This window comes from Eretmochelys imbricata, chromosome 5 (genome assembly GCF_965152235.1).
Source record: "Eretmochelys imbricata isolate rEreImb1 chromosome 5, rEreImb1.hap1, whole genome shotgun sequence".
Taxonomy (NCBI): Eukaryota; Metazoa; Chordata; order Testudines; family Cheloniidae; genus Eretmochelys; species Eretmochelys imbricata.
Genome location: NC_135576.1, coordinates 69423378 through 69450783, shown reverse-complemented (window position 1 = coordinate 69450783; position 27406 = coordinate 69423378). Strand labels below are relative to the sequence as shown.

Here is a 27406-nt window from a genome sequence, read left to right as displayed (position 1 = left end):
CGGCAAACCTGGTGGTTGAACATTATGACTTTGTCCTCACCCATAACTATTTCACATCTGGGGACAATGTATACCTTCAAATCAGCGGTACTGCTATGGGTACCCGCATGACCCCACAGTATGCCAACATTTTTATGGCTGACTTTAGAACAACACTTCCTCAGCTCTTATCTCCTAATGCCCCTATTCTACTTGCGCTACATTGATGACATCTTCTTCATCTGGACCCATGGAAAAGAAGCCCTTGAGGAATTCCACCATGATTTCAACAATTTCCATCCCAACATCAACCTCATCCTGGATGTGTCCACACAAGAGATCCACTTCCTGGACTCTACAGTGCTAATAAGCGATGGTCACATAAAGACCACCCTATACCGGAAGCTTACTGACTGTCATACTTACCTACATGCCTCCAGCTTTCACCCACGCCACACCACACGATCCATTGTCTACAGCCAAGCTGTACGATACAACTGCATTTGCTCCAACCCCGCAGACAGAGACAAACACCTACAAGATCTCTATCAAGCGTTTTTACAACTACAATACCCACCTGCTGAAGTGAAGAAACAGATTGACAGAGCCAGAAGAGTACCCAGAAGTTACCTACTACAGGACAGGCCCAACAAAGAAAATAATAGAACGCCACTAGCCATCACCTTCAGCCCCCAACTAAAACCTCTCCAACGCATCATCAAGGATCTACAACCTATCCTGAAGGACGACCCATGACTCCCATCACAGATCTTGGGAGACAGGCCAGTCCTTGTTTACAGACAGCCCCCCAAACTGAAGCAAATATTCACCAGCAACCACACATCACACAACAGAACCACTAACCCAGGAACCTATCCTTGCAGCAAAGCCCATTGCCAACTGTGTCCACATATCTATTCAGGGGACACCATCGTAGGGCCTAATCACATCGGCCACACTATCAGAGGCTCGTTCACCTGCACACCTACCAATGTGATATCTGCCATCATGTGCCAGCAATGCCCCTCTGCCATGTACATTAGCCAATTGGACAGTCTTTACATAAAAGAATAAATGGACACAAATCAGACGTCAAGAATTATAACATTCAAAAACCAGTCGGAGAACACTTCATTCTCTTTGGTCACTCCATTAGAGACCTAAAAGTGGCAATTCTTCAATAAAAAAACTTCAAATCTAGACTCCAACGAGAGACTGCTGAATTGGAATTAATTTGCAAACTGGATACAATTAACGTAGGCTTGAATAAAGACTGGGACTGGATGGGTCATTACACAAAGTAAAACTATTTTCCCATGTTTATTCCGCCCCTCCCCCCCCACTGTTCCTCAGACATTGTTGACTGCTGGAAATGGCCCACCTTGATTATCACTACAAAAGGTTTTTTTCTTTCCTGTTGGTAATAGCTCACCTTAGGTGATCACTCTTGTTACAGTGTGTATGGTAACACCCATTGTTTCATGTTCTCTATGTATATAAATCTCCCCAGTATATTTTCCAGTGAATGCATCCGATGAAGTGAGCTGTAGCTCACGAAAGCTTATGCTCAAATAAATTTGTTAGTCTATAAGGTGCCACAAGTACTCCTTTTCTTTTTGCGGACACAGACTAACACGGCTGCTATTCTGACACAAGCTAAATATGAGTCATCAATGTAATAACGTTGCAAAAACCCCACAAATGAACATTGGTTTTTTGATGTATTAGCGGGAGTGTTATAAGCAAGGTACAAGAAGTAATTCTTTCACTCTGCTCAATACTGATAAGACCTCAAGTGGAGTATTGTGTCTAGTTCTGGGTACCACATTTTGGGAAAGATGTGGACAAATTGGAGAAAGTCCAGAGGAGAGCAACAAACATGATTAAAGAGGAAAGTCATGACCTATGAGGAAAAGATTTTTTTAAAATTGGGTTTTTTCAGTCTGGAGAAGAGAAGACTGAGGGGATACATAAGTCTTCAGGTATGTAAAAGGTTATGATAAAGAGAAGGGTGATAAATTATTCCCCTTGACCTCTGAGGACAGGACAAAAAATAATGTGCTTAAATTGCAGCAATGGAGATTTAGGTTAGACATTAGGAGAAACTTCCTAACAGTAAGCGTAGGTAAGCACTGCAATAAATTACCTATGGAGGTGGTGGAATCTCTGTCATTGAAGGTTTTTAAGAACAAGTTAGACAAACATCTGTCAGGGATGGTGTAGCAAATATTTGGTCCTGCCTTGAGTGCGGGAGACTGGACTACAGGGACTGTTAAGGGCCCTTCCAGTCCTACATGGCTATTATTTTTGTGATTCTTTGTGCTTGATATTCACAAAGTCAAAACTCACTCTGTTAAATATTTTCAAAGTATGCATTAGCACACCAAATAATTTTAAATATAAATTAATCCCCATAGTCCAGAATGGGCCAGGTACTGCTGAACAACCTGCTTCTTCACAAAGTATTTCACACTTCTTAAATTATCTGTACAGTGCTTCTGAACTTTGATCTACTTTGGAGGAAATACTGGCTTGTTGAAAGGAGGGATTCCTGATGCTTAAATGCCACAAGACATCACCATCTGCTGTTTCAGTCATTAATGACTGAAATCATGACTCTGTAATTTGGGAGGTGAACCAAAAATCATGGTTTTCATTTAATTTAAAGTCAACCCAGTGGAGAGCTGGCTGCCATCTTATTAATATCAGACTACAGGCTGCTTTCAACCTGGGGTAAAGATAGCTGTAATAAAAGGTTGACAAAAAGAAAAAAATTTAAGGCCTAAGAATAATCCCTGAAGCACCCACATTTGTTAACATCTTTGTATCTGAAATAACACTGCTTATGGAAACAACCAATGTACATTTCTCAAGTAACCTACAAAACAGTTTTGAGTTGCTCTAAAGCATAATACTTTTGAGACTTTGAAACGTAACTTGCAGCTAATAAAAATCAAATGCCTTAAGTACATTTTAAATATTTTCCTACAGCATGGTCCTCCATTGCTTTAGGTAAATCCCAGGTGGCTAAAGATGGTGGAATGTCCTAACACTGGAAGTTAACTGTTTTACCAGTGCACATAGTGTGAAATCTGTAAACTTAGAAACTAACATTAACCACAACCAACTTCAAGAACGTTTGTCACAAGTACTTGATTTGGGAATGGCCACATTGCGGTGCAGTGGTATGTCTCTTCACCACTCTAAGGTATTTATTTGCTCATTCGTTTTCTCAGTATTTTTCCTTTTTTCATCTGCAGCAGTGAGTCGTGGAATAACCTCCCCACCAATTTGAGCCCTGGCCAGCAAAACTGAAATAACTCTTTACTGATTCAAATCTATGTTATTTCATACATTCTTTCATGCTTTCAAATATATCTTCTGGAAAGAAACAATAACATTAAATATCAGTTACTACCTTAATTATTGATGGCACAGGCAGTTTAAGGAACTTGAGGACTAGAACTTTTATTTGGAATTATGAGATAGTGTTTTAATAACTTCTCAAAACTAATTGCCCAAAATAGAGAGCATGACGAATACAATTTACCAAAAACTTTTGCACTTAATAGAGGTTGCTAAATTGTTATAATCTAAGATAGTTAAAACGTCTCAAAAGTACTCATTTTGGTAGTTCTCTTCAGTTATATTGATGTGCCATATAATTTTTGGGAAGGAAAGAAACTTGGGGAACTAATGTTGAGACCACCACTGTTGGTTTTTACCTTTTCCTTCCTCCATTCCCTTTTCTCCTTTTCTGCATCTGTTACGGTTCTTCTGTGTGCTCTTTTTTCTCTTTGTCTGCTCAAGTGTATTTTCTCCCCATTTTTGGTTTTCCCTGAAATTGATTCATTTTGAGTTATTTTCTGAATTACCAGCAGTGATACACTTTACATAAAAGATCCCATAGGAAAACTGATTAGTATTGTACAATGCTAGGTTGCAGTCCTGCAAACACTTTTGCATGTTTATAGCATTAAGCACGTTAATATATTCATTAACTTGTCTGTTGCTTAAAGTTACACACTTGTGTAAGTGTTTGCAGGATCAGAATCCTAGTTAGCTTCTTTTTGCTGTTTTAGAGCATTGCTGTGGCTGTCTGCTTGCACAACCACTGCCTAAGGTGCACCAAGGCTTGTGGTGGGCAAAACAGTGAAGCAGCTCTGCAAAGTATGAATGATTCAGAGGAAACTTAATACCCTGCAGCTGTTCTTTATAATTTACAGTTTGATCTTTACCTGGTAGCTTGCATACTTTGAGTCTGTCTTTAAGTGACAAATGGAGCTCAATCCAGCACGTTATTTCTGATGCCTTCTAAGGCCCAGAACTCTGAACTCTGTGAACTCTGTGATAAATTCTTAGTCTGCTGAAACAGTCTACCTAAGGATGAAAGATCCTATGTTGTAAACTAGTTGAATTTCATAGGGGATGATAACATGAAGATGAGCTTCACAATCCACTTCTCTTGTGATCCATAATTCTGGATTTTCCATTCTGTTCATCTCTCTATCCTAGGTTAACAGTAATTCTGTGCTGTGTGTAATAGTGTTAGGGGAAATGGGTCTTGTCAAACAAACCTGTTTTCATTCTTTGAGATTACAAACTTGATTGATAAAAGTAACTGCAGAGGTGTAATATACTTAAATTTTTATAAGGTGTTTGATTTAGTACCACATAATATTCTGGTTTCGAAAATTAGCACTGCACAATATCAATAAAATACATACTTTAATGGATTAAGAATTGGCTAATTGACAGATCTCAAAGAACAGTTGTCCATGGGAATCATCATAAAATGGGAGTGTAACCACAGGGATTGGTAATAAGCCTGATATTCAACATTTTCATAAATGATCTGGAAGCAAACATAAAATCATTCCTGGTAAAATTTGTAGATGACACAAAGATAGGTGAAATAGTAAATAATGATTTGGAGAGGGCAGTTATACAGATCTTGCTTGTTAATCTGGGCCTATTAAAATAAAATGTGTTTTAATGGAGTCAAGCGCAGAGTTCATACACGTAGGAATTAGGAAAGCAGGCCACATCTAGAGAATGAGAGATTACCCTGGAAAGCAGTAACTTTGAGAAGGGCTTATGGGTCATAGTGGACAAGCAACTGAACATGAGCTTCCAATGTGATGCTACGGGAAAGAGGGCTAATAAGATCCTTGGATGTATAAATAGAGTAGTGGAGGAAGGTGATTTTATTTCTGTATATGGCATTGGTGAGAAGTAAATTAGAATACTGTGTACGGTTCTGGTGTCAATATATTTAAAGGAGTGGTGAAAAATTGGACAAGGTATAGAAAAGAACCACACAAAAATGATTTTAGGACTGGAGAAAATGCCTTGTAGTGAGAGACTTAAAGTTCAATCTTTTTAGTTTATCAGAAAGAAGATTGAGAGGTGACTTGTCTACAGTGTAACCAAGGGGAGAAAATACTGGCTACTACAGGGTTTGTAAATCTATTAGAGAAAGGCATAACAAGAACCAGTGGCTTGAAGTTGATGTCAGACAAATGCAAACTACTTGCCTCAATGGGTGGGAAACTTTATGGGGCCAGCAATGATAGGGGAAGCCCCAATTGAATGGAAAGGACATGATAAACACACTGAGGGGAAGCTGTGTAAAAGACCTGAGATTTTGCTGATGGGCTTTGTGCTCATAGATTCATGGATATTTAGGTCAGAAGGGACCATTATGATCATCTAGTCTGACCTCCTGCACAACGCAGGCCACAGAATTTCACCCACCACTCCTGCGAAAGACCTCTCACCTATGTCTGAGCTGCCTTGTATAATGGTACTAAAACCTCCTTATCCCTACTGGAAATACCTGAGACCATTACTCCTCGTTCTGTCATCTGCTACCACTGAGAACAGTCTAGATCCATCCTCTTTGGAACCCCCTTTCAGGTAGTTGAAAGCAGCTATCAAATCCCCTCTCATTCTTCTCTTCCTCAGACTAAACAATCCCAGTTCCCTCAGCCTCTCCTCATAAGTCATGTGTTCTAGACCCCTAATCATTTTTGTTGCCCTTTGCTGGACTCTCTCCAATTTATCCACATCCTTCTTGTAGTGTGGGGCCCAAAACTGGACACAGTACTCCAGATGAGGCCTCACCAATGTCGAATAGAGGGGAACGATCACGTCCCTCGATCTGCTGGCAATGTTCCTACTTATACAGCCCCAAATGCCGTTAGCCTTCTTGGCAACAAGGGCACACCCTGTTGACTCATATCCAGCTTCTCGTCCACTGTAACCCCTAAGTCCTTTTCTACAATTAGGGGAAGACATTGTGGGTTTCACAGGCCGAGGTCTCCCCTCTTTAATACTCTTTGTGTGCCCCCCTTCTTTGAGGGGAAGTGGTAGGATTCAAACGAGGTGACTGCCTGATCTATCAATCATGGAATACTTTAGTGGTCATCTCATACTAATACTTGTGGGAGTTCCCCCAGTCACAAGTGAACTTTGGGAGAACCTCTTTTGATCTTTCTCCTTCCTTTTTGTTTTCTAATATATATAAATATATAAAATAAAACATAAGAATATTAGGATTATTTGTTCCTTGGTTATATGTGTTATGTCACATGACTATGTCATTGGCTCTTTAATTATGGGGGATTTATTTTATTTATTGTTGGAACAAACATTTTGGGTGCAATGGTAAAAAGTTATAGTACATTTTTTTGTGATAGCACACTATTTTAATATTATAAATAGATTATAACCACCATTATTATAATGGTAGTTCAATTCCTTTTTGCAAATGCTACTCATAAATTAGGTATATTTGCCTGCATAAACAATTTAACCCAGACGGTTTCTATATTAATCAAACTTTTTGTTCAAACTATTGTTAATTTTGATATGGGATTTGTCAAGCAATGTAGCCAGATGTTTGGGAAAACCCAGGTTAAAATATATAAATTCATTAAAAACAAACCATGGCAATATTAATATAGATTAATAGCTATGCATGTAATAGCTAAAATGTTTTATAATGTAACTGTATATTTTTGGCTACTGGTGCCATAAATGATTAAACATAATCAGTTTAATGCAAATATAAAAATCAAGTCTCAGCTAAGTAATATGGTATTAGGCACAAAGGTGCACCCTAAATTTGACTTTGAGAGCTTTATCTTAGATCAAACTCTGATTGGTATGTGATTGAGTCAACTAATGGTGATTAAAGTTGATGCAGAAAGTCCACATTCTGCAAAATATATTCTTCACAATACACCAAATTGGTGAAAGTGTGATGAATGGAAGGAGACGGGATATATACAGGCTATCACACATTTGTGAGTCAGCTGGTCACTCCTGTCCAATTTCTTCAATTAAGGGAATTCGGGGTAAGGTTGGGGCGGGAAGGTGGATTAAAAAAAATCTACCATGCTAACCATTTAAAGCTGTACCAGAAAAAAGACATTGCAAATTTAGGTATTCCTGTAAAGACCAACCTCTGTCCTTCAAGAAGGAAATGTGGAATTGATCCTTTTGGAATTTGGGGGAGTGTAACAGGTTTACTTGGAACAGGAATATCAATTTGGAACTTGGTGGCTTTTGAAAGAATTAGAAGGCAAATTAACTGTATGGCTCAGGAAAAAGCCAACAAGGTAGTTAACCCAATATTAAAAGGCGATACAAGTTTTAGCAATAGAAGAAAGATTTACAATTTTTGACATGTATGAGATAACAAGATTGTTTGAGACAGACTAAAATTAATCAATTAATAGAACACAATAATGATCAGGGAAGAAATCAATATATGGGGAAGGAATTATCTCTTCTGCATATGGTGACTGTAGTAAATATTATTGCAAGCACCTTACAATTTTTAGAATTGGGAAAATGCCCGACCTTAATTAAGAATGGACATATCTTAAATTGGTATTGTCCCAAATTCATTCAAAGAAATGGAGGAGAGAAAGCAAAATGCCTGACTAAATGTCAAGTGATATTATGTGGTGCAATTAAAAACCTAGGATTTGGGACACCACATCCTAATCATAACTCATGTTACTTATTTAAGTAAAATGTGTTGCAACTCAAAATCTTTGCATATCTTGTTCATGCTGTGTTTGACCCAGATAAGGATGTATTTGGTCAACTAGCTGCTATTTACTCCATAGGTTGCCTAGAAGACAACATTATTAAGGAAGGACTGAAATTACCCCTCCTGGTGGTTTATCATCAAGAAACTTAGGCCTGGTCCATACTAGACAGGTTGGTTTAACTATGTCAGGGGTGTGAAAAATCCACATTCCTGAGCAGCATTTGTTAAGCTGATCTAAGTCCCTGTGTTGAGCTAGCTACCATCTCTCGGGGAGGTGGATTACCTGCACCGATGTGAGAACCACTCCCATCAACGCAGGTAGTGTCTACACTGAAGCACTACTTAATTGGTGCAGATGTGCTGCTGTAGCATTTTAAATCCAGACATGGCAAGTCCCGCAGACTGCCCGTTACTTTCAAAAGGAGCGTCAGTGGGTCTGTAGGTGTAATGTATTTGAGGTAACAACCCCACTGTGTGGCCAGGCAGAAGGGTACCTATGGAACCTACTGAAAGCTAACTCAACAAGTGTCATGTGCAGTGCAACTGACCAAATGGAAATCTCCCATGGAGCAGGAGACCTACAATGGAAAGGGGCAATATTGTGTCTAACAAGTGAAAAAGATTTGTTTATAATAGTCAAATTAGGTGTCAGGTCACAATTCCAAATTTCTGTTTTAAGCCAAAACTACATATGATTATTGGGCATACAGCAGTCTCCCTTGTACCTGTGTTTGAAAATGAAATTGTTATCCTTTGTAACCTAGATTATCAAGAGCTAACAAGGCAGAGTACCCCCAGTCTTTCTTGCATCCAAACAACTGTTAGATTTACAGCTAAACTAATCGTTAGAAAGAAGAATGTACATTTAATTGACATTAGTAATGACATGGACTAAGCGGAGCAAATACTGAATAAATTATTAGATGGAACAGATGACTTATTACCAAGCCCTTTATGAATGAAAATTGGATTAAAAGGAAGAATTGTCCAAGGAAGTATGATAATGATGTATGGGAGGAAGGATTATAACATTGTCGGGATATCGAGAAATACCAAGAAGTCAACCTCAATTGATCAATACTATCCCCATTCCTTCTCAACCATGGTTGCTCCAACAATCCATCGCCACTGTAAAGATCACCCCGTGTTATGGATATGTAAACATGAGCAGAATAAAGCCTTAGCAAGTACCAGAACATCCATATATTTCCATCCACTGGTAACAGCCAGTAAAAACAGCTTACCAACCATGAGAAACTCCATTTAAAAAAAAAAAAAAAAAAAAAAAGCAACCATCCCTAATTTAGGTATTAATAATGTTTGCTGTGTAGTAACATATATAACTATGTTGCATGTAGAGCTAATGTAATCATCTGTGTGATGGGGTTCTTATTCATTCTTATTTAGAATCACTCCATTAAAGGGGGAGACTTGTAGCCAAGAATAAAATATATTAAGTATATTTAGGATATAGAGGTGAAATATAGGTATTAATAAATGTTGTAATACAGGTTGTATAAGCCCGAGGCCTATAAGGCATTCAGTTTAGCCACACTAGGTGTTATGCCTCAACCAAGTTGGTGTGACTAGGTGACCGAAAGACAACCCTGTACCAGTAAAGTGTAAGATTACAGTAAAAGATATGCTAAGTGCTGCTGATCTGGAAACTACATGACAATGGACTAGGAAATGTGCTGCAATGTATCAGTAAATATCACAAGATGACGGATGATAACGTTTTGGGGGATTCTGTAGTAACTTGAACGTGCTATGGTAACATATTGACATAAATGTTATACTCCTGGGGGAATTCTGTGCCAAAAATTAAAAATTCTGCACAGAATATTGTAAAATTCTGCAAATTTTGAGTATCAAAATAACACTATATAATCACATCAGTTTCAATTATTTTGGTAATTTATTTCAAAATACCTGTCAGCAACTATGTGTAACAATTCCGACACACAAATATTCCCCAAGGAAAGAAACCTCTACAACAACCCAGTTCCTGCTTCTCTGCCCCTCTCCTCCAGATTCCAGTTGGGGATTCAGATGCTCACCCCCCTCCCGAGCCCAGCCGTGGGCCTTTCCCAAGCCCAGACATTCAAAACCCCTATCCCCCAGAGCCCAGCCGCAGCCCACACCCTGGTCCAGAAACTCACAACCTCTACCCCTCAGAGGTGATCTGCAGGGGGGCCCCAGCCCAGACACCCACATCCCCTGTCCCTCAGAGCCCAGCCAAGTTGCCCCTCCTAGCCTGGACACACACACTTCCTACCCTCTTAGAGCCCAGGGATACAGAGGGAGAAACAGCCTGATGCTGGGTCCCAGGCTTGCACAGAGTTTCCTGCTTGGTGCCGCCTCCTTCCTTCAGAACGTGCTGGGAACTGCAGCTGCTGGGAACATTCCAGTTCCCTCCCCTTCCCTCTGGCCTTGCCTTTTATTTGTGAGCTGGGCTCTGCCGAAGCCAGCGGTCCCTAGGGGAGGCCAACATCTCTGCAGGCCCTTTCTGTGGGGGAAAAATGGAAATTCTGTGCACACAACATTAATTTCTGCAAAATTCTGCATTGCACAGTGGCACAGATTTCCCCCAGGAGTAATGTTAATGAGAATTAAGGGAACTAAGAGGGTAGCCAGTGAGAAATGGGGTGCCCCTAATTAGTGGGGTTTGGAAATACGGATAAGGAAAAACGGGTTGGAACCTTTGAGCCTTAAAAGGTGGAATCATAACTCAGGATAAAAAGGTGTTGCCTGGCCAGTGTGCTGATGGAAGGGGAATGCACAGAGAGCCCTAGGATGACAATCATGGATGATGATAATGATAATGACTAACCCTTCAGGGTCCCCAGCAGCTGATATGAAATGTGAGATTTAAGTGGTGCCAGTCTTAGGGCTAAACATTTTGCACTGTCTTTCTATCTACTGTTGTATTTTAGTGTAATTGTTTGTCTACGTAGTGGATTTGTTAATAAAGGGACTTGTGATATATTGCTTCTAGGGTCTGTTATTCTAGGGATACTGACTATGATATTCCTGATTCTGTAGCGCTCGGGAGACCAAACCTTTCTTGACCACTGTGGTCTCAAAGATTGGTTAATATTAATTAATCAGTCAATCAATCACCAATACATCATTAAGGCTACATTAGAGCCTCTTGACATCTTTTCCAGTTGTGAATGAGCCTGTCACAGAATATCTTATTTCGTATTTCATGGTTACAGATGAGGAAATAAGTCTTTCTTTGCCCCTAGAATGTACAGTTAGCACGGCAGAGCCCAGGAAACTCTTCAACTGTATCTGTAAAGATTATTTTTCTGTGAATTTTCGCTTTAAAACTATATTTCTCAATTATGTTAACATTTTTCCACAGTATCTGTCTTATATATTAAAATATGTGTATTTATTCGGTTTAGTATTGTTACTTGTAAGTCAATAAGGGAAAAGTAAATATTTAAGCCACTGGAAGGTGGGGAGGGAACTTGCTATACCTTCAGAATGGATGGAAACACTAAAGGCAGAATACAGACTAACACGGCTGTTACTCTGAAAACTAAAGGCAGTGTAAATTTAGATTTGTTTAAAATGTACATTTGAATTTATACCCATTCATCAAAAGAATGAAGCTAACTATAAATTTGTATTTAAACTGATTCAACATACCAAACTGAATATTTCTCCCAACATCACTGTAACGGGTTAGGTCACAGAGACCCACTTGGAACTGTCACCTGATGTGCTGAAACTACCTCTGAGCCTGTTTTCCCCGGTTGCGTGGGACTTCAGAGCCCTATCTTGTTGAGCCAGACATGCTAGCCTGCTGCAACACAGACCCGGGGTCTGAACCATGCTCCCAAAGCTGCAGACTAAACTGAAAACAGTTCAGCAAGTACTCCTGTCTTCAGCACCCAGACACCCAGCTCCCAATAGGATCCACACCCCAAATAAATCTGCTTTACTCTGTATAAAGCAGGGGTGGCCAGCTTGAGTCTGAGAGGAAGCCAGAATTTACCAATGTACATTTCCAAAGAGCCACAGTAATACATCAGCAGCTCCCACCCCATTTCCAGCGCCTTCCACCCAGCGGCAGCCCTGCCAATCAGCGCCTTCCCCTCCCTCCCTGCACCTCCTAATCAGCTGTTTCATGGTGTGCAGGAGGCTTGGGCGGGGGCGGGGGGGGAGCGAGGGCATGGCAGTCTCGGAGGAGGGGGTGGGAAGGGGTGGAGTGGGGGCAGGGCCTGTGGTAGAGTCAGGGGTTGAGCAGTGAGCACCCCCCGGAACACTGGGAAGTTGGCGCCTGTAGCTCCAGCCCCGGAGTCGGTGCCTGTACAAGGAGCCGCATGTTAACTTCTGAAGAGCCGCAAGTGGCTCCGGAGCCACAGATTGGCCACCCCTGGTATAAAGATTATACAGGGTAAACTCATAAATGGTCCACCCTCTATAACGCTGATAGAGAGATATGTACAGCTGTTTGTTCCCCCAGGTATTAATCACTTACCCTGGGTTCATTAATAAACAAAAGTGATTTTATTAAGTATAAAAAGTAGGATTTAAGTGGTTTCAAGTAATAACAGACAGAACAAAGTTAGTTAACAAGCAAAATAAAATGAAACTCACAATTCTAAGCCTAATACATTAAGAAACTGAATACAGGTAAATCTCACCCTCAGAAATGTTCTAATAAGCTTCTTTCACAGACTACACTCCTTCCTAGTCTGGCCCAATCCTTTCCCTTGGTACAGTCCTTGTTAATTCCATCTCAGATGGTAACTAGGGAATTTCTCCTGACTGGCAGCCCCCTTTGTTCTGTTCCACCCACTTCTATAGCTTTGGCCCAAGGTGGGAATCTTTTGTCTCTCTGGGTCCCCACCCTTCCTTCTAAATGGAAAAACACGAGTTTTAAGATGGATTCCAGTATCATGTGACATGGTCACATGTCACTGTAAGAACTTATTCTTCATTATCCACATACACAGGAAAGCTTGCAGGTAAATAGACCCATTCAGAACCAATTGTCCTAGGCAATGGGAGCAATCAAGATTCCAAGCCACCATTAAAGCCACTTTGCATAATTACAATAGGACTTCAGAGTAATACTTCATATTTCTAGCTTCAGATACAAGAATGATACATTCATACAAATAGGTTGAACACACTCAGTAGATTATAAGCTTTGTAATGATTACAAGAGACCTTTTGCATAAAGCATATTCCAGTTACATTATATTCACACTCATAAGCATATTTCCATAAACATATGGAGTATAACGTCACAATCACATATTGCATCTTAGTCTAGTCATCACTGCACTAAGATTAGTAGGACCAGGGTGGATAAAAATCAATGATTTTTTTTATTTAAATCTGATTTTTTCATAAAATGCTTTTTGAGGGAAAAAAGATAGATACATTATAGCTCAAAGATATCTCATCATGGAATAGGGATTATAAATTCTAATTCTATAGTATGAGATAATATATTCATGTAACATTTAAGACAAGTTTTGTAAATGAGTTCGAATAGTTCATGGATTAGGGAACCAATCTTATGGGGTTCCAGGGACTTCTGTGTAAATAGTTTAGGTTAATCTTTCTATCTACCCAATGGGACTCAGTGCTCAGTCTAGAAGGTACCATCAGAGATGCTTAGTTTTTCAGTTCTCAAACTGTGGATTTGTCTCTCCAGAGATTAAACATGCTTGTTAACAGTAAAAATGTTTTAAAATAATACACAGAGGTGAGAAATAACAGATCCCAACTTTATTGTCTCTTTGCAAATTTGTGCACACAGAGTCAATCCCTTACTTCTCTCTAAAAGTGCAAAGTTTCAAAAAGTTCAATGAACAGAAGATTGTTGGGGGTGGAATAGATCTGGACAAGGAGAAGTCTGGAGATGAATGTGAGAAGGGAGGGACAGGCGGTAAAACAATAGTGAAACAGTTTGAGCAGCATATTCCAGGAGTCTTGAGGTCTTTCCGAGTGTAGCCTTCATTGATTTGAGGTCTACCGTACCATTCTCTCACTAGAAGGGAAAACCTATAACGGCAGCAGGCCGTAAAAGACACCCAGTTTGGGAATAAGAACCATTCAAGAAAATATGTTTGCTGATGATGTTTTAAAGAAAGTCACATCAGTGAACTGGTAGAAGTCACTTAAGCACTTGGATTCAGAGACTGTTGAAGTGATAATCTCACTTTTAACAGCAGTAGCTTCTTCTGCCACTGTAGAAAATAAGTATTTCCTTTAGACTAATTCATTACAAATTGAGAAATTGTTTGGGACCTGAAAAAGCAGGAAAGCTTGTTTTTCTTTTCCAGATTATGAACAAACAGGAAAATGAAGGTGAAGTTGACTGAGTTAGCTGCAGAAGCCAATATTTTAAGTTTCTCATGTTGGCCTCTGGCTGACATAGTCCGTTTAATTTTTTAAAAAATATTTAATTTAACTATTTTAGTTTAAAACAATTTTAACAAAAACAAACCTGATTTTAAAAAACTTGAATGTTTAACTAAATTCAAAAATTCAGATGCTTGTTTTGTTAAGATATTATATGTTTGCTGTTGAAGAAAAAAATCCAGACTACATAAATGTTGTTGTTTTAGTTAAAACAATTTAAACATCTGTCTGGTGATGTTCTCTTCCTAATACAGCATGGCAAGAAAATCCTCCAAATATTAATGATTAACTTGTTGAATTGGAGATAGTCTACCTCCCAGTGACTTCATAAATATCTATTTCAGTTACCTTTGATAAATGAAATAACCAATCATTCATTCATTTTCTGATATAGCAGTAAAACTAATCTGAAAAGTTTTCAAAATAAATCACTTAAAAATGTATAGTGTGTGCCTTCTAAAAATGAAACCTCCATCTATCTCTGAGTTATGAAGAATATGTATTAAGGTTATAAAAACCAACAATAATGCACTTTTATGTAGAAACCATGATTAAATGGAGTCTTCCTGACTAGTGATTTAAATCACTAGCCCGCTGCCGGTCTGGGGTTCTGGCTGCCAGCCCCTTGCCAGCCGGGGTCCCGGCCGCAGGTCCTGCTCAGCCTGCTGCCAGCCTAGGTGAATGGAACCCCAGGCTGGCAGCGGGCTGAGAGGGCTGGCAGCGTAAGATCAGCATTTTAATTTAATTTTAAATGAAGCTTCTTAAACATTTTGAAAACCTTGTTTACATACGACAATAGTTTAGTTATATAATATATAGACCTTTCGAGAGACACCTTCTAAAAACGTTAAAATGTATTACTGGCACGCAAAACCTTAAATTAAAGTGAATAAATGAAGACTCAGCACACCACTTCTGAAAGGTTGCCAACCCCTGGTGTAGGTACTCCACTTCCCCGAAAGGTGGTAGATATGTCAGCTGGAGGGCACTGTCTACGCCAGGAGTTAGATCAGTAACTATGTTATATTTACATAAGTTGCTAGAGTAGAACAAGCCTTAGAGTGGCTGCAAATATGGCAGGTAATGGGAAAAAATGAAATTTTAGCTTGAATAATTGTAAAATATTGTAGATCAAAATAGTTAGTGGAAGAGAGACATTTGAAAAAGTGACATAGGTTTGATAGCTGACAGCAAGTTGTCACCTCTGGCAGGGCTTTGCAATATTATATGGCAGCAAGAAAGACCAGTGCAATTTTGGGCTGTGTAGACAGTGATGTCACAGAAGAAGGATGTGATAGTCCAGCACTATAAAGGTCTGAGCTTTCACCTGAAATACTGCATTCTGTTCTGGAATCATCCATATTAGCAAGCTAAAACTATATGGGAAGGAGTCCAGGAAATGGCAATGAAAGTGACTTAAAGTGGCAGGAGAGACTAAAATTACTAAATGTTTCTTGCTTTAGTGACTGCTAAAAGTAGTAGGTCAGAGGAGAGAATATATACCAGGAAAGAGGATTTATTTAGAGTGATTTAAGGGGGTGAAATTAAGTAAGGGAAATCTTAAGCAGAGTATCTGGGAAAATGTCCAGAGCAGAAGATCATTTGGACTGTGGAATAGTCTTTCAAAGGAAGTGGAGGAAACTTAATTGCTTGATGTTTAAAAACAGGATTGGAGGAAGTGTAGTATAGGGAATTTTGCTCTCCCACTGTCCATGCTGTACATCATGGGATAAATAGAGGACCTCAGCTTCCATGATTATTGATTTAGTACCTTTCTTGAGTGCTAAAGTTACTCCAACTCTGAAATATAAAAGGGGGGAAATGTGATCCTGAAAGTCTTTCTCTAAGCTTTCAGGAATTCCTGTAAACCTCATGAAACTTGATGTGCATTTAATGTATAGATTAAAGTATATGTAAGTTAAAATACTGCTCCAAGATGAGAAGAGGTCACCCGTAATGGCTATCCATATCTTCAATAATGAAGCATAAATAATAAAATGATTCCTTGTTTAAATAATTTATTTAAGATGCTATTTGCGTTTAAATAACTTCTCAGAAAAAGCATAAGTAACAAGATCCAGACTCACATAGTGCCTTTTCTTAGTGATGAAGTTCAAGCACAAGGGAAGTCCTTAAATTGAGAGAGAATCTCCCAGGAACTTCCAGATTTGTATCTTTCCCGACTTGACATGAATAATAACTTATATTTATCAATCTGTAATTGAGACACAACCTGATTCTCCTTTAAAGTGCTTTATAGATGCTTTGTAACTGAGTTCCTAAAACTTATGTGAAATTATTCCATTAATGTTTACCTTGCACACATTTTTCTTTGTGTTCACCAGCCAGAAATTCTCCAGATTTGCCTTTTAATACTGAAAACAATATAACCATTGTCTTCCTCAGAAAAAGTCTAGTACCCAGATTACACGTTAAAATCATGACAGTTACAGTTCTTTAAACTTTTCTTTGAGAATATTGACATACCTGCAGCCCAAATGGCTTCTGCTGGAAGCCCTTAGGTTGTAATAAGTAGTCCTCCTACATCCATTTCTTCAGTTGAAGTTTTTAAAGGGTGGTATCTTAACTGAGAGAAGCTCCAGGAAAAAAAAAATCCTTTTTTCTCTCCAAATTTTTTTCTAAGGACTGGCTCTGGCTTCATCCTGCTTGGAACAAAAAATTGCCTCCTTTGGTGTGTCTGTGTTGGCATAATTAATACATGCTTCAGCAGTGGTGTAGGTTTTTAAGAGAGGTAAAAACACCAGCACCCCATCTACTCTTAATATTTATACTGTTACCACCTGTGCAGTTGCACCATTCTTGGCAGTTGACCTAATATAGGTACTAACTTCGGTAGTAGAAAAAGTGCTTGAGTGCACATGAGGAAATCTCCTGATCATTGGCATCATATGTCTAAACAAACAACTTTATCCTGCTTGTCTCCACTGAACTGAGCATGGTTCTTAAAGAAAGAATATTTGTAACAGCTGGGAAAAATAGAACTTCCATTTGAACTCCAAATATATTTGCTGTCTTTGAATGTGGGCTCTCAGAGAAACTAAACTCCCTCTTGTCCTTGCCCCATCCATTTCGGTGGCTGTCAAGGTTACAAAAGCTAAAGTGTTAATTGAATATCCAACAAAGTTAAAGATGGCCGATTGACTGGAAAAATTACTTATATGTAAGAAAGCTGCTGAACTTCTGAAGTATAGTTCTTTTAATTACAGTAATTGGGGAAATTATGCAACATGAGCACTTCTAAATCAGGCAGACTGCAACTGGAATTAACATTGCACCAGAAACTTTTATAATATCTAGTATATCAGCATTTTTTCCTATTCAAGTTTTCTTATACCTTTGACTGTATCTTCTTGGTAAAGTCAGCAGGATCCATTTAGCCTGGATCTTATTACCATAATAGGATCCCACATGAGTTATTGCTTTGTATGGCTACTCTTAATAAAGTTACCTAATGTAAAGAATCCATCACTACCCCTTGTGACCTGGAATGTTTATTCTAGAAGATGTGCTCTGACTACCAATATTTTTCCCCGCCCCAGAGAGAGACTAACTGGAGCCAGCTAACTTTTGTGTTGTTACTGTTAGGCTTATTTTCAACAGTACTTAAGTTTGTGATAAAACTTCTTATGGTCGTGTAAAATGTCAGACCCATTAGCAGCAATGCATGTCATTTAAGGAAGAGCAATCAAGTGTTCTATGTTCTTTATTTGTAAATTTTTGCATATATAAGGAAAAAGCCTAATCACAAAAAACAGATAGTGTTTGTAGTGAAGATTTGAATTTGAGATATGATCTATTGACCTCACAGGGTGGATTGTGCAATATTCAGTTCTGCCCTTTTAAAGTTGTTGCTTTACGTGGCTCAAACAAGTGAAATTTTTTCTCTGAAACAGCAATTCTTAAATCAGCACTTCTTAAGAAATACTGGATGTGAGCTACAGTTGTTCTTAACTCTTTTCTTAATCATGTTTTTGTAGCATATATTATGCCTTTATGACAAAATGCTAAGTTTATATAAAGTGTCAATATACTTTTCTTTTGCTTAGTGGACTACTGTAACTTCTGAACACTTTTTTTTTTTTTTTTGTAGCATGCATTTAATAAAAGTAGATTGTTCTTTCAGCAAACCCTTTACGTAGATTGTTCTGAAAAACAAGTAGTTCATAGTTGTGCTTTGGATGGTTTATCAAATAACGAAATCCTAATTTTGCAGTGCTGAGTGTTCCAGATTGAGACATTTGTGTCACTCAGAAATATGAAAGGGATGAGAAATGATAAAAATCAGGAATAGAGCAAAATTTATTGTATCAAACTAGTTCCTGATTTCAGTTGAGCTACATTAGGGATGAGTTAGGCCCAGTGTTTGTTTTTAAGCCTTTATTTACTGCAGAGTCTGTCTTTTTATCCTGACAGGATAAAAATTAAATATTATTTAAAACAAGGAGAAAAGTCTGGTCAAGTGTACTTTTATACGCCATTAGCATCAAAAGAACTAAAATTTAAGCTGGTAGTGTTCACTGATTATATATAAATTTTAAAAAAATGTTCATGCCAATGCAGCTCAACACTTTAAAGAGGAAAAATGGGAAATTTATTGTGGAAAATGATTCCCTGCTCAAACAAATCAAACCGTAAGGGGAAGGTGAGGAATGGATTTTTGTTTTCCCTCCCTCTTATCTAATGTATTCAGTTTTTCCTGTTTTGTTTCTTGCAGCAATGGGTCAAGAAGCTGGCAAACCTGCTTGGCCCAAACCAGCAGGAGGCTATCAGACCATTACAGGGAGAAGATATGGAAGAAGACACGCGTATGTCAGTTTTAGACCATCTTTGATGAATCAAGACAGAAATTCAAGTCAACAGAATGGAGAATGTGAAGGATTAGAATTAGACGATGTTCAAAAAGAGAAGTCTTTATGTGCGTTCTCTGTAATTTCAAACTGAGACACATTTTCTTTGGGAGGGAACGGAGATGGAAATGTATAGAATGTTGAAAGTCATATTAACAAACTTCAGGTCATATGTTCTGCATCAAAAACTCAATGTAAAGTTTAATGAACATTAGTATTTATCTTGAAATGTTTTAATTTACTTCATAAAATAAAGTAGAGCAACACTGAAAGATTTAAATTTCATAAAATTTCACAAAACATATAATTGTAACCATGAATATGTTATAGAAATCTTATCTTACCCCAGAACCAGATTCTTGAATAATTCCCATGTAAGAGGAGAATACATCATGTTTATTTGCTGCCTCAAATAGAGCTAGAAAACAAAATACTTTACATTTCATCAGCCAAATTCTTCCATCATGTAAGTCCATTGACTTAGCAGAGTTACACCGGAAGTTAATTCGACTATTTGTAAATAATTACAAGAAAAATATGAGAGCGAAAAAGAAATACTGAAATAGCAAATAGACATTATTTTCCTCTTTTCATGAATATTCAGTTTTCTTTGGTTTGCTAATTTTAAACTTCATCCATAATTCATGAGTTTAAAGTAGCATTCAGTTAGAATAATTGAATCTAGAAATTCAAAATGACCTATTAGATCATACGTATAGTCCCTCTTCTTTTGAGTCTATTGTATATTTGTAAATGTTTTTGCAGTCTAGTCTTAAATGTGCCAATTAATATTTGTAAAAAGAAAAGGAGTACTTGTGGCACCTTAGAGAGTAACAGATTTAATTATAAAAAGAAAAGGAGTACTTGTGGCACCTTAGAGACTAACCAATTTATTTGAGCATGAGCTTTCGTGAGCTACAGCTCACTTCATCGGATGCATACTGTGGAAACTGCAGAAGATGCATCCGATGAAGTGAGCTGTAGCTCACGAAAGCTCATGCTCAAATAAATTGGTTAGTCTCTAAGGTGCCACAAGTACTCCTTTTCTTTTTGCGAATACAGACTAACACGGCTGTTACTCTGAAACCTGTCAGATTTAATTATGCAAGTAATATTTACCACTCTTTCACTTAAGAGACTATTCCAAAAGCCAGAAGATCTCACTTTTTTGGAAACTCTTCACATAATTTCATTTCATTATTCTTGAAAGCTTTTTTTATTGTGCTAAGAAATTCCTGTTCCCCTTTTGTGTTTACATCTTACAAATGTTCAGAGTGAGTTGTATGCAAATATTTACCTTATTTGCATCTTCGTTTTCTGGTAGATCAGTGCTAACCCCATGACTTTTTTTTTTGCTTTTTTTGGTCTGAACTTCCTGTAGTTTCACTATCTTTTTAGATAATGAAGTGCCAACATTGAACATATTGTTTCAGGTGTTCAGAGGAGGTAAATGGTGAAAGGAATATTACTTCTCTGTTCCGTGATATGACTCCTCTACAGATGTAGCTCAAACTTTCATTGACTTTTTGCTGCTATATTTCCTTGTAAACGTATGACTAATAGTAATTATGTGCTCTATAACCCTTAAGTCTCTTCTTGGCATTTCTACTTTTCATATTTTTCCCTGTCATTTAATATTTGTGTTTTGGATTATTTTATTCCCAGATGTATGAGCTTGCATGTTTCCAAGCTGATTCTCATTTTATACTGAGAGTACTGACCAAAACACAGGAGTTATCCCCTGCTAAATTCCATGCCATCTTCAATATCTACTTAAACAACCACAAGAGATAGATAGAAGGGACCTCACTATAATGTTTCATCAAAGGCAGCACCTCTAACAGTGCAGTATCCTTTTAGTTTTGCAGTGACAGCATGCCATGTAAGCCCAAATTCTAGTGTGGGAAACCACAACCCGCATCATTGTGTTCCAGAAATTGCTATCAACTCACCCTTCTGACATGCCATATCTTTTTTCAGATAAGACTGAAGAGATAAATAAAAATGTTGGGCTACCATAATTAGAGGTGACACTATCTGTGCCACTTATAATTCAAGGTTCTGCAGAAATCTGAGTCTGTACGATACAAGTGTCTCAAGCAGCCATCTGGATTCTAATCGTAGAAATGTAGGGCTGGAAGGGAACTTGAGAAGTCATCAAGTCCAGTCACTTGTGCTGTGGGAGGACCAAGTAAACCTAGGCCATCCCTGACAGGTGTTTGTCCAACTTCTTTTAAAAGCTTCCAATAATGGGGACTCCACGACCACCTCTGGAAGCCTGTTCCAGAGCTTAACTACCCCTATTGTTAGACAGTTTTTCCTAATATCTAACCTAAATCTCCCTTGCTGCAGATTAAATCCATTACTACTTGTCTTACCTCCAGTGGACATGTCCTACCTTCAGTGGACATGGAGAACAATTGATCACCTTCCTCTTTATAACAGCCCTTAACATATTGGAAAACTGTTATCAGGTTGCCCATGGGTCTTCTTTTCTCAAGACTAAACATGCCCACTTTTTTCAAACTTTCCTCAGAGGTGAGGTTTTCTAAACCTTTTATCATTTTTGTTGCTGTCCTATGGATTCTTTCCAGTTTGTCCCTGTCTTGCCTAAATTGTGGTGTCTAGAACTAGGGTCTCATCAGTGCCTAGTAGAGCAGGATAGTTATCTCCTGTGTCTTACATACCACACTCTGATTAATATACCTCAGAATCATATAAGCCTTTTTTGCATCACATTCATGACTCGTATTCAGTTTGTGGTCCATAATAATCTTGAGCTCCTTTTCCGTAGTACTACCATCTAGACAATTATTCCCCGTTTTGTATTTGTGCATTTGATTTTTTTCCTTCCTCAAGTGAGGTGCTTTGCACTTTTCTTTATTGAATTTCATCTTGTTGAATTCAAACCAATTCAACTTGCCACGGTCATTTTGAATTTTAAACCTGTTGTCCCAAGTGCTTGCAACCCCTCCCGGCCTGGTGTCATCTGCGGATTTTTTCTGCATACTTTCTACTTCATTACCAAGTCATTAATGAAAATATTGAATCGTACTGGACCCAGGACTGACCCCTGCAGGACTCCGCTAGGTATGCCCTTCCAATGTAACAGCAAACCATCGATAAGTACTCTTTGAGTACAGTCTTTCAATCAGTTGTGCACCTACCTTATAGTAATTTAATCTAGACCACATTTCCCTAGTTTGCTTATGTATTTGAATAATGTATAACATTTTTAATTAGATCTTTTCTTTTTCTTTTCTTTTTTTTTAAAGAATATACTTGGGTACATCTATTTAACCATGCATATTTCATTCTTCTTTATTCAAAACCCTTTTCTCAAATGTATACAAGCTTTCTGTGCTTCTAACAGGGGTTTAAATTTCATAAGTGCGTGCACTGAGTTATGCGTGCAACTTGAGGTTTCCATGCAAACTTGAATATAAACGTTCCAACCCTGATTTGCATGTGCACCAGTCAGAGGTATGAAAGAATGTACACGCTTTTGAAGATTTGGGTCACTGTTCACTTCAAAGCTGATTGGATGCTATACTTATTTAACCTGTTTCTAACTTTTTCCACTCCGTTTTCAAAGTCTGCCATTCTTGATGTTCATTGTCATGTCACCATCAGAGGAGTCTGCCCTCAGTTTTACTATCAAACCTAATTGAAGTGAAATCATTGTTGCTAATTGGAGCCTTTACATTTACTTTCCTTGTTAATTTCTCCTTGTAAGTCAAGAATAGCATTCTTGCTTGCAAGTACAAAATAGGCCTATTTAAAATCCCATTTATGGTACCAATAAATGGCTTCTTCAGATCCTTGCAGAATGTGCATTTTTGCCCATTAATGTATGGGTAGTCTAATTATTAGCAGTATTATTATTAGCAGCAAATTTTTCAGTTTCCTTAACTTTTGAAACATACTAAATTCCTATAATTCTCATTTCAAACTTCTATTGTCTGAAAGCAATTTAAAAGAGGCTGCCTGCAAATGTGTTTTTGTTTATAGGGCTCTTACGTATTTCTGCTGTCATGAGTGAAGCTGAAATTGTATCATTTAAGTTTGTTTGTTTAGACTTAGTTTAATAAATGGAACCAAAGATATATTAGCTGCACATAAGCACACATGTGATAAACATACCTGATCATTCAATTGCACTGTTGTTCCAGTCAACTGCCGGCTTTTTCATGAGCAAGCATTGTTAATGAGAAACTTTATGTCCAGTTTGATGACTCCAATGTATTCTTTCTTGCGATTTTCTATGAAGGTCCCAATCCATTGGTTCAAGTTTGTTCTGCTTTATCAGATGAATCTTCGTTACAGAATGGTGGATCTGAAGTTCCTGTTGGTAGAACTGAATTGAGGCGAACTGTCGAGACAGACACATCACCATTTTTTTCAGTATGCTATAATCAGGAAGGCAATCAAACCTCAAGGAGCAGTATGAATCCTGATAAAATTCCTGAGGACTGTGCAGAATATACTTCTGGCAAGTGTAGTGATCTGAATGGTCAGAATGGAATTGCTTTTGTAAACATTGACTCCTATGAACCAGATAGCAGTGATGGAGAGGACGATGGTGCACAAGTTGATCTTTCCTTAGCAAAAGAAGAAGCAGGCTTATTTCAAGAAACGCTGGATCACATGCTTTCTGAGTTGGAGAAAGAGGTGGAGTCCTTCAGTGGCATACAGTCACGATTGTCTACTTTTAATCATAATGCTTCCAGAGAAGTTTTTGAAGAACTAGGACCGGTGCCTTCAATGAGATATTATAACATAGACTCAGATCTTGGCCATCGAAATAATAGGACATTTAAAAAATCATCTGCTGAAGACGAAGCTAGAGGAAAAAATAACTTAAGTGGTAATGCCAGTTGTGAAACACAACAGAGAAAGATTATAGCTGATGTTTCAGTCAGGACCCCTGTAGGGATTTGTAATGAACTGAATACCAGTGATGGCAAGACTGATCAAGGAAATTCACCTGAACTGGTAGTGAGACCTAAAGTTAGAAAACAAAATGCTACAAATCCATTGGATAGAAAAAAGCTTACTAGTGATGACGAAGCAAAAAGCAGTACTAGAAGGAGGAGTGAAATTTTTGAAGCCCAGCAAGGCAGTGCAGAACATGTCTTGAGAAATAGCAAAGAAAAAATGAATTCCAGTGTGTTCTTTGACCCAAGAGACTATGAAGATGCTCAAAAGAAAACAGAAAATGATCTAAAAACTAATGTAACCATCCAAGAAAGAACAGCTGTAGTAGATGATAGAGCTTTCTGGGATGAATTTGAAGATTGCAGCAGGCATTTACCTGGTTCCAACAAAGATGAAGACAGGTAAGATTTAATATATACATTATTGTAGCATCTTAAATTTGTAAAAATAATGCACTAATCTGAATAACTTTAGCAACTATTATGAGGTAGTAGTGGTTTAAAAAGACAGAGTATCTTGGGAATGAATATATAAAATGGCAAAACAAAAAATTGCTCTCTAAATTGTTTGTGACCTTGTCATGAGTTGCCATCTTTCTCCTCCTCAAATTGCTGTGCAATATTAATACCTGTTGCTGTACCGAAAGCCAGAAATGCATCATTGAAGATAGGGTTTTTTAATTTTAAAATATTAACCAGCTCGTTTTTCATTCTACTAATATGTAAGGTATTTGTGCTTCAGTAAGAATTGATAATTTAAAACCGCATTGAATTATAATTTTCTGCATACAGCTATTTGTAGAGAAAGATTACTGAAATAATGACCAGTAAATACTATCTGTAATTTCTTGCTGTAGAAGCATTTCTTTTAAAAGATGTGCACGGTATGGTAAAGAGACTTAGCTGCTACAGTTGTGTATTATACTAGGAGGGTTTAGATTTCTGAAACACTGACCTTCCTGCTATGCTTCAGTGTCTCCATTCTGTATTCAGCCCAAAGTGTACTGTAAGCTAAAGCCCTCCACATACCATGGAACTCTTAGGGCATGTCTACACTTGCCTCCAGAGCGATCGATCCAGCAGGGGTTGATTTATGGCGTCTAGTGAAAATGCAATAAATCGACCGCCAAGCGCTCTCCTGTCGACTCCAGTACTCCACCAGAGTAAGACGTGTAGGCAGAGTCGACGGGAGCGGACACAGTCAACCTACCGCAGTGAAGACACCACGGTAAGTAGCTCTAAGTACATTGACTTCAGCTACGCTATTTTCGTAGCTGAAGATGTGTAACTTAGACCGACTTAGCTCGTGCCCACTCCCCCTTCTCCTCCCAGTGTAGACCAGGCCTTAGTCTCTGTCAGAAACATAGATTATCATCCTGCATTCCAAAACAAAATATTTTGAAGATTAGTTAGTGGAAATGCAGTTGGATGAAGTAAGCGTTTTGTTTTTGAAAGCTTATTTAAACTAATATAAAGAGAAATTTTGGAAGTCCTCTGTAGTAGCCTACATAACAGGGGTGACCAAACTGTGGCTTGTGAGCCACATGCAACTCTTCACCATTGACGTGCGGCTCGCGGAGCTCCCATTCTCCACCTATCAGAAAGTGGTGGGGGAGGAGTTTAGGACCTCTGCCTTGCAGTGGGGTGTGGGGTAGGGGCTTCTGCCCAGTGTGTGTGGGGGTCTCTGGACTTCTGCTTAATAGGGAGGAGGGTCTTGGGGCTTTAGCCCCACAGGGTGCACCGGCTGGGGCTTGGGGCTTTAACAGGAGTGGGTCTGAAGCCCCGAGCTGCAGCAGGTGTCTCCCATGGGGCTGAAGCCTTGAGCCCCGGCAGGTGTGCCCCAGCTTTCGAACTTTTGAAGACTGTTGTATGTGGCTCAGAGGGTCAGTAAGTTTGGCCACCCCTGCTCTATAACTTTTAGAAGACTTCTCCTTCTTCCCATAGCTTCTAACTAGTTTCACTGACAATCAGTGTAGCCAGCTGTAGAGTGAAATTGATGAGTATCTTGCATGTTGCACTTTTCATCTTCACTCTTTAGTTTGCCTTGTGTACCCCATGACAGCAGCAACCTAGTGGTTCGGGTAGCTTGGCAAATATCCAGCAAATCCACCATGCATAAGCGTCTTATGCTGTGAGTAAATCTTAAATATTACAAAATGCATAAAATGTAATTTCTGTATTTGAGAATGACATGTAGTATTCGCTCTTTAATTTACTCATGTAAGAAAGACCAACTGCTGATATAATCCTCATTGAATTTTTAACGATCATACTGATCTGCAAAAACTATAAATAGAAGAAATATCCATCGCTAGATAAAAACATAGGTGTAATACCCAAAGGAAGAATTATTCTAAAAGGATTATTAAATCGTTGAGATCTTAAAATCTTTTAAAAATACATCTTCAACTTGTTGCTGTATTTTTTTGTTATAAAGATACTAACTACCGAAACGACATTAATGGAACATTGGGCTTGCCTCCTTGTGTTAACTTTAAAGACAGAGTTAAGTTTCACAGGCCATCCATAATCATGCTTTATGTAGCACTTTCTAGCCTAAAGATCCCAAGGCAACTTTTTAAAACTACTACCAAATCTTACAAGCGTAGGTGCCTAAATTAGATCCCTAAATAAGTGGCCAAGGGGTGTGTGCGTGTTAAGAGGTGCAGAGCACCCTAGCTACCACTGAGGATTGTCACTTTTACTGGTAGGAATAGAGGAAAAAGGGGCAAGTTGTTATTCACCTGTGTAATTTGGTAATTTCTTTTAAACACTTCACCCTGGTTGGTCAGGAAGTTAAAGATCCTTTGCTGTGAGGGAATTCTTGAACTCTCTTTGGGTGTTGTTCAGGGTGGATTTGATTTAAATCACTAGTCAGGAAGACTTGATTTAATCATGGATTTCTACATAAAAGTGCGTTCTTGTTGGTTGTTATAATCTTAATACATATTCTTCATAACTCAGAGATAGATGGAGGTTTCATTTTTAGAAGGCACACACTATACATTTTTAAGTGATTTATTTTGAAAACTTTTCAGTTTGGTTTAGTTGTTTGTTTGGTTATTTCATTTACCAAAGTTTAATTAAAGCAGATATTTATGAAGTCATTGGGAGGTGAACTATCTCCAATTCAACAGATTAATCATTAATATTTGGAGGATTTT

General features: G+C 38.3%; 1 protein-coding gene across 8 annotated transcripts in view; it reads left to right on the top strand.

Annotated features, from left to right (window-relative positions):
- The window catches only part of PJA2 (praja ring finger ubiquitin ligase 2), a 105443-nt gene that overhangs the window by 28126 nt on the left and 49911 nt on the right, over positions 1-27406 (top strand). For all 8 annotated transcript variants that reach the window (XR_013346172.1, XM_077817298.1, XM_077817300.1 and 5 more), the window contains exons 2-3: positions 19173-19373; positions 23576-24644. Coding sequence is in view for 7 of the 8 variants with exons in the window: in XM_077817298.1 (XP_077673424.1) it covers positions 19175-19373; positions 23576-24644 (1268 nt within the window). In the remaining variant the exon portion in view is untranslated. The remainder of the gene's footprint in view (positions 1-19172; positions 19374-23575; positions 24645-27406) is intronic.